The following is an 8,254-nucleotide window of genomic DNA, read 5'->3' as shown; positions in this document are numbered from 1 at the left end:
GTACTAGGCCGCAATGAAGCCGGGGACTAAATTTAATACCGCGGCCGACAAACAGGCGCGGTCGGCGCGGAAGTCCCGGTCGTCACAAAACCAGCAGCTGCTGCAGCGTCTGTGAAACAAGCGCTCCATGCACCGTCCCCATGGGGACACAGAGTACCTTTAGATGCAGGGCCCTGTCCCTGAGGATACAAAGACTCCTGTCCGGCAGATTCCCACAGGGGCTGCGGAGGGAGCCCGGTCCCAGTGAATGGATGACCGGTTAGGATCCCACTTCTCCCAGAGCCTCTAAGGGATGGTGAAGGAAAACGGCATGTGGCTCCAGCCTCTGTACCCGCAATGGGTACCTCAACCTTAACAGCACCGCCGACTTAGTGGGGTGAGAAGGGAGCATGCCGGGGGCCCTGTGGGGGCCCTCTTTTCTTCCAACCGATAAAATCAGCAGCTGCTGCTGACTAAAATGGGAGCATGAGTGGATGTGTGCCTCCTTCCACACAAAGCATAAAACTGAGGAGCCCGTGATGCACGGGAGGGTGTATAGGCAGAGGGGAGGGGTTACACTTTTTTAAAGTGTAATACTTTGTGTGGCCTCCGGAGGCAGAAGCTATACACCCAATTGTCTGGGTCTCCCAATGGAGCGACAAAGAAAAACAAATTAAGACGCTGAGTTTACTGACTGCTCTGGAGAAATTTTATTTAGAAAGCTGGAAAATTACCAAATGTGACAAAAACAACAAAAGTGCAAAAAAAAACCAACAACTTATACTAGACTAATGGGAAAGGGTGAGGTCTCTACCCCTTCATACACATAGACTTGTACCTATACCACACATGGCACTGGGGTAGCATCATTTATTTTATCCACACATTACTAACCAAACATAGAAAGTGAAATGTAACTAAACCAAGTAGCAACCTCTGTGCAAAAAAGGAACAAAATAGTAGTAAAGTGCAAAAAGTAACAAAATAGAGTAAACAGCTCTTCTATAGCAGCATGGATTAAAGTGCAGATATTGCAGATATGTGAACACGTTCAGGGTCTGCAGCAGAAAATTGTGCTGTAAATCCTCATGTATTGGCAGGAAAAACACGAGGTTTTGTTGCATTTTTGTCACTTTTTTTGTTGTGGATTTTTCAACACTCAATAGTATGGGTGAAATCTGGAAAGATTGAAAAGATTTGACATGGTGCAGATGTAAACCGGCAGGGAAAATATAAGCATCACTGTATGTACAGGAGATGTCAGGAAAAAAAGTGCGAGTAAAACGAAACGTACACATACCCTAATACGGGATGGAGGTTACAACCTGCAGTGGGGGAAGAGGGTGTTGTGCCATTTCACCATTAACATTATAAGCCAATAGGGTGCAAAAAAACCCCCATATAGCCAACTCAGGAGTTACCTAAGGCAATTCCTGCCACACCACAGGATGCATACCCTCAAAAGGTGTGAGTAATTTATCAACAGTTTATGGGAATTCTCCTTAGAGCTTCAGTACTATAAACAAACGTAAAAAAAAACAAACTAAAAACAGCAGCATGTTGCAAGTAACTGGGGCCAGACTAAGACAGTGCAGCAACCCGACAAGTGTCAAGGGACACCAGCAGAGATTAGCAGAACCTGGCCCGATACACTGGAGGACAGGAATATGGGTGGATCCGACCCGCTTTTGGCTTTTGCTCCCTCCTTGTCGCAATCTTCATATTCCTGTGTTCTTGTGGGTCCGGAGCACGGGAGAGAAAAGAGCTGAAATTTATGGGAGGCTCCTTGTTGGGTAGGGGAAAGTTTCTTTTAGCACATGGAAGGTGGGTGAAAGCAGGACCTGGAACAGGACAATATGTATCAGAAGGACAAACCAGCCGAGGGGTCCAGAGGGAGGACTTTGAGGGAGACAGGGAAGGAAGGAGGGAGGGAGTGAGTGAGAGGGGAGAATTTGACCATCTGAAGGGTCAGTAAGTATAGAGAAAAGCCCGATTGAGGTCTGTGGAAAGATAAGTTTGACAAAGGGGTCCGTGAGGAAAGCTTGTCCGAGTGGAGAGGGTTAGTGGGGAAGGAGGAAAGTCTGAACAAGATGGTTCTTGAGAATGGAGGAAACACTGATAATGTGGTTCAGGAGGAGGGAAGACCAACTAAAATGGTCCACAGGGAGGGAGGGGTGACAGATTGAGTGGTCCATGGAGAGGGAATGAATATTGACAAGAGGGTCTGAAAAGAGGGAAGGAGTGAGGGCTGACAAACACAAATCCTGGAAAAAGGGCGAGATGACTGACTGAGGTGGCGTGGAGGTATGAATGATTGACCTGTCTGTGGGAGGGAAGATGGAAGAACTGCCTGACCAACCAATAGATGGGGTTTGAAAAAAGTAATGGCTGGAGAACCAACTGAGTAGGGTGGAGGAGGTTAGGGTAATGCCTGTTGGAAAACCGACTGAATGGTCTAAAGGAAAGGACTGAGAGGGGTCCAGAGAAAAAGGTCGAAGGACAGGCCAGGGGATCTTATTCAAATTTCATAATTTTAGGGTTGTGGTAGTGAGACGACTGGTACTTGGAGTAAAAGGAACAGTACCAGTGGTGATACTGCTAAATGCAATAATGCTAATGGTAGTAGTTCTGAGATTAGTGATGCTGTTGATAATTTTAGAAGTAGTAGTGATGCAGTTACTATTCCCCTCCACATAACCTCAGTGGATGTCAAAGCAGAGGCATATGCCGTACTCTGTCTATAAATTTCTCCAATAGTCCCTGACTGCAGGGTCATTAATTTAAGGACAGGTTAAGAAGCCAGGGGGTTGTGTTGGCAGTAAGGAGCGGGCTATCGGTAACAAAGCGCGATAGAAAAAAAACATAACAGTAGTGGAGGGAGAAGACGAGATAATGCTGCAGTGCAGGAAGAAGAAAGAAGGCAGAGACAATGACGTGAAGCAGGAAGGAGAAGAGGAGCAGGGGGAAACAATACTGTGGTGTAGAAGGGAGAAAAGGAGGAGACAACACCACAATGCAGGAGGGAAAGGAGGAGAAAACTCAGCTCTGGCACATGAGTAGATGACATTTTGTGAGGGAGAAGAGAAGTGGTACACTCGGTCCTCACCAACCTTACACATAATGTTACCTAATAAGTCTATAAAGCAGTGTATGGCAGTGATACTCACCAGACTTTGAGTAAGTGTCACTCTCATTGAATCTTGTGTATCTCGGCATGTATGCAGCCCCTGTAGAGAACAGATTGGACTATGAATCGATGCAGCTGCTCCCACACTGTGCCCCAGCACATGAAAGCCTGTTCCCAGTATACTGTTATTTTAGGACTATCCCATTAGGAGCAGACAGTAATGGAATCTTACCCCGGCTGTATGGCGCTCGCTCTTTAATTCTGCGGTGCGACATAGGATTTTTTCCTAATGTAACCAAGTGTGTAGGTACAGCACGAAGAATAGAGCCTGAAACAAGGGTGAGAAAGAGTGCACTTTATGACAATACTGGAATATGTAGAGCCTATTTTCCACTTGTGGTGTCAGGGCAGGAGAGCTGATCTCAGAATTGTTTACACTGATACACTACCAAGGACTAAGCAAGTGTCCAGGATAGAAACATTAGATTGTGAGCTCCTCAGATTACAGGAAGCAATGTGTCAAGAGTACAGATAACACATGATGTAGCAATAAGGCTAGGTTCGCACACTGCGTCTTTTTGACGCTGCGTTTTTGGCCGCTAAAAACGCACAAAAACGCACCTGCGTCGAAAAAACGCATCAAAAAACGCATCGTTTTTGCCGCGATTTGGTGCGTTTTGCTGCGTTTTTGATCTCTGCGTTTTGCTGCGTTTTTCAAATGCATTGCATGGGTGGAAAACGCAGAAAAACGCAGGAAAGAACTGACATGTCCATTTTTTTTTTTAACTCAAAAACGCAGGTAAAAAAAACAGATGTGTGTGGACAGCAAAAATGAAAACTCATAGACTTTGCTGGGGAAGCAAAGTCCTGCAGTTTTGAGGCCAAAAACGCACCCGAAAAACGCCGCGAAAAACGCACTGTGCGCACATAGCCTAAGACGTATCACGCACCTTCCAGCATCTTGCCCTTCGGCGGCTCCACCCCCCAGGCCACTGCAATGTGGGTCAGCAGGATCTGGGTGTACTTCCGATGCGCCAGCTGGTTCCAGTGGGTGGCATCTTGGCACCTGAGGCGCAGGAAGCAGCGAAAGTGATAGTGCATGTCCAGCACGTCCAGCTTGTGGAAATCTGCTAAAGTGCTGCTGAAGAAGTTTCCCTCTACAATATCGAGCCGCAGGTTGTGTGCCTTCTTATGGAAACAGAGATTCACAGCAGTACAGGTGTTACAATAGTAAAATATACATGTGGCGTCGACACAGCACGACTGCTCTATCCATATGGATTTTACAGGTTTTCCTCGCCTCGCCTTCCATGACTAAAGACTTGATGCAGTTACCTTTTTCAACTTATCATTCTTATGTCCAACTGGCATGGTCATGTTCCATATGATGAGGCAATGAGGGCTAAGTACCTCCTTGAGGCGCAGGAATAGGTAGTCCAGGTTGGTCTTATAAGCCTCCAGTTCGTTATGTTCATTATCAAACCTACACGAGATTAGTACAATGAGGGTCTGTCATCAATATGGTGGCAACTACCACAAACTACCACAATAACCTCATGACATCCCAGATACAGGAGTTCGCTATCAGCACATCAGGTTGGGGGCCACTTTGGAAATCTGATAATATGCTCTCCAAGTAAGCAGAATAGACAGAGGTAATGAAGTAGTAGCGCACAAGATGGTGGACACTCCGGTACTGCCGCACTTCTTGATACGCGGTCCCTTTTTGCATTCCATTCAGGATGCCACCCTCTACTAGAGAGTCATTCTCAAAAGTCATCTGCCCCTGTGGAGAAGAACATAACAGCTGAAGCATTGACAGGACGAGTGGACTAGAAGCACACAGCAGATCAGGAGAGAGTAGCTCCTTTCCATGTTGAGGATCACCTTCTTTCTCATCTGCTTTTCAGACAGCAACTTGTCATCCTGCAGCAGCTTAATCATGTCTTTATACACGGATCTCTGGACTGAAAGACATAAGAGTCACAAGGCAGAGATATGAGACTTAAGCCATCACCATCATAAGAAAGCTCTCAGCTCTGACCAGACTACTAAAGAAAAACTGCTTAAGTCTATGTTCACACAGGACGTTTTTGAAGCCTTTTTCACCTGACCTTGTGGCAGGATGTCTCCTGGGAGACATCTGTGATTTCGGTGCGGTTTTCGTGGCTTTTTTTTTTTTTACAGCGTTTTTTTCTGTGATGTCAAGACCAGAAAGGGTTCAAAAGTACCTGAGTGCTGGGCCGGGATTGACCTGGATCCGGCACTCTGGTAGTATAAAAAAAAAAAAAAAAGCAAGCGCGCTATACTTACCGGTCTCTGGTAGATACTAGAGCAGAGGTCTCAAACACGCTGCCCCTCAGGCCCGTGCCCCTGTTGACTATCGCCGCAGCTGCAGGGTCCGCAGCCACTGTCTGCGCTTTATGTCAGATGATTGTTTTGCTGGCACACGGGCCTACAGACAGCAAAAAGCAGAGATGAGGCAGCCGAGGGAACGCAGGACAGGTGAGAAGAATGGTGTTGTGTGTGTGTGTGTGTGTGTGTGTGTGTGTGTGTGTGTGTGTATGTGTGTATGTAAAGGACGGCACATTAACCCCTTAGCGACCTATGACGTCCTGGGTATGTCATGGCTCCCCGGTACTTAAGGACTCATGATGTACAAAGTACGACATGGCAAAATCGCGGCCCCGGTGGCTGCGATCGCTTTGCAAATACCTCAGATTCGGGGAGGAGGGGACCTCAGGAGGGGTAGTGTCTCCTCCCCGGACCTACGGAGGATGTGATTGGCTGACGAACGCAGCTCTGCCAATTACAGCCACTGTAATGTTGCAGCCATTGAAAATGGCTGAAACATTGAAATCCAGCCATGATCAGTGCAGCTGTAGCACTGATCATTGGCTGGAGCTGTGTGATCTCTGCTTCACCCGCCCCCAGCTCTGATTGGAGAGACCGGCCTTGTGACCAATCTCTCCAATCACTGTGGATCTGGGGCCAGAGACCGTTCCCCTCAGCTTCTCTCCGGCGTCTGTGGAAGCTGAGGAGAGCGATCGGTAAGTTATAGCCCCACTGCCCCCCCCACCCATTACTACAGGATTGGCACATTACTATAGGATGGGGACAAGGTGGGCACATTACTACAGGATGGGGATAACGCTGGAGACATTACTATAAGATGGGGATATTAGGATGGGGACATTACAAGGATGGGCACAATACTATAGGATGGGGACAATACTATAGGATGGGGACAAGGTGGGCACAGTACTACAGCATAGGGACATTACTACAAGGGGACAAGGATGGGAAACATTACTATAGAATAGGGATAAGGCTGGGGACATTACTATAGGATGGGGACAAGGATACACACATTACTATTCGATGGGTACATTACTATAGAATGGGGACATTACTACAGGATAGGGAAATTGCTACAAGGGGACAAGGATGGGGAACATTACTATAAGATGGGGACAAGGATGAACACATTACTATAGGATGGGCACATTACGATAAGATGGGGACAAGGCTGGGGACATTATTACCAGATGGGGACAAGGATACAATACTACAAGGGGACAAGGATGGGCACATTACAACAAGATGGGGAACATTACTAAAAGATGTTGGTCAAAATTTCTATATAGTGCTAATTGTAAGACTATAAAAAGGAATAAACTGTAAAAAAAAAAAAAACAACAACTCAATAAGGCATGACTTTTTTTACCATCAAAATTTTTTTTTTATATATTTAAACAAAGAATGTGCACATTTGTTATACTAAACAAGTGAAAAATGTTCAAAATCAGTGATCCAAAAGGTGTTTTTTTAAAAACAAATATAAAACAAATTTCTATATATCTAATACAGTTAGGTCCAGAAATATTTGGACAGTGACACAATTTTCGCGAGTTGGGCTCTGCATGCCACCACATTGGATTTGAAATGAAACCTCTACAACAGAATTCAAGTGCAGATTGTAACGTTTAATTTGAAGGTTTGAACAAAAATATCTGATAGAAATTGTAGGAATTGTACACATTTCTTTACAAACACTCCACATTTTAGGAGGTCAAAAGTAATTGGACAAATAAACCAAACCCAAAAAAAAATTTTTAGTTTCAATATTTTGTTGCGAATCCTTTGGAGGCAATCACTGCCTTAAGTCTGGAACCCATGGACATCACCAAACGCTGGGTTTCCTCCTTCTTAATGCTTTGCCAGGCCTTTACAGCAGCAGCCTTCAGGTCTTGCTTGTTTGTGGGTCTTTCCATCTTAAGTCTGGATTTGAGCAAGTGAAATGCATGCTCAATTGGGTTACGATCTGGTGATTGACTTGGCCATTGCAGAATGTTCCACTTTTTAGCACTCATGAACTCCTGGGTAGCTTTGGCTGTATGCTTGGGGTCATTGTCCATCTGTACTATGAAGCGCCGTCCGATCAACTTTGCGGCATTTGGCTGAATCTGGGCTGAAAGTATATCCCGGTACACTTCAGAATTCATCCGGCTACTCTTGTCTGCTGTTATGTCATCAATAAACACAAGTGACCCAGTGCCATTGAAAGCCATGCATGCCCATGCCATCTCGTTGCCTCCACCATGTTTTACAGAGGATGTGGTGTGCCTTGGATCATGTGCCGTTCCCTTTCTTCTCCAAACTGTTTTCTTCCCATCATTCTGGTACAGGTTGATCTTGGTCTCATCTGTCCATAGAATACTTTTCCAGAACTGAGCTGGCTTCATGAGGTGTTTTTCAGCAAATTTAACTCTGGCCTGTCTATTTTTGGAATTGATGAATGGTTTGCATCTAGATGTGAACCCTTTGTATTTACTTTCATGGAGTCTTCTCTTTACTGTTGACTTAGAGACAGATACACCTACTTCACTGAGAGTGTTCTGGACTTCAGTTGATGTTGTGAATGGGTTCTTCTTCACCAAAGAAAGTATGCGGCGATCATCCACCACTGTTGTCATCCGTGGACGCCCAGGCCTTTTTGATTTCCCAAGCTCACCAGTCAATTCCTTTTTTCTCAGAATGTACCCGACTGTTGATTTTGCTACTCCAAGCATGTCTGCTATCTCTCTGATGGATTTTTTCTTTTTTTTCAGCCTCAGGATGTTCTGCTTCACCTCAATTGAGAGTTCC

General features: G+C 45.6%; 1 protein-coding gene across 1 annotated transcript in view; it reads right to left on the bottom strand.

Annotated features, from left to right (window-relative positions):
- Positions 1 to 681: 681 nt before the first annotated feature.
- LOC142292775 (PC-esterase domain-containing protein 1A-like) overlaps positions 682 to 8,254 on the bottom strand; it is a 49,981-nt gene continuing 42,408 nt past the window's right edge. The window contains exons 2-8 of the mRNA XM_075337791.1: positions 4,994 to 5,073; positions 4,660 to 4,892; positions 4,442 to 4,589; positions 4,057 to 4,294; positions 3,339 to 3,434; positions 3,147 to 3,206; positions 682 to 1,820 (exon numbers count right to left, since the gene is read on the bottom strand). Coding sequence (XP_075193906.1) covers positions 1,609 to 1,820; positions 3,147 to 3,206; positions 3,339 to 3,434; positions 4,057 to 4,294; positions 4,442 to 4,589; positions 4,660 to 4,892; positions 4,994 to 5,050 — 1,044 coding nt within the window. The 5' untranslated portion in view covers positions 5,051 to 5,073 and the 3' untranslated portion in view covers positions 682 to 1,608. The remainder of the gene's footprint in view (positions 1,821 to 3,146; positions 3,207 to 3,338; positions 3,435 to 4,056; positions 4,295 to 4,441; positions 4,590 to 4,659; positions 4,893 to 4,993; positions 5,074 to 8,254) is intronic.

The sequence above is a fragment of the Anomaloglossus baeobatrachus genome, chromosome 1, assembly GCF_048569485.1.
Source record: "Anomaloglossus baeobatrachus isolate aAnoBae1 chromosome 1, aAnoBae1.hap1, whole genome shotgun sequence".
Taxonomy (NCBI): Eukaryota; Metazoa; Chordata; class Amphibia; order Anura; family Aromobatidae; genus Anomaloglossus; species Anomaloglossus baeobatrachus.
Note: the sequence above shows the minus strand (reverse complement) of the source record. Positions and strands in the feature narration are given on the sequence as shown.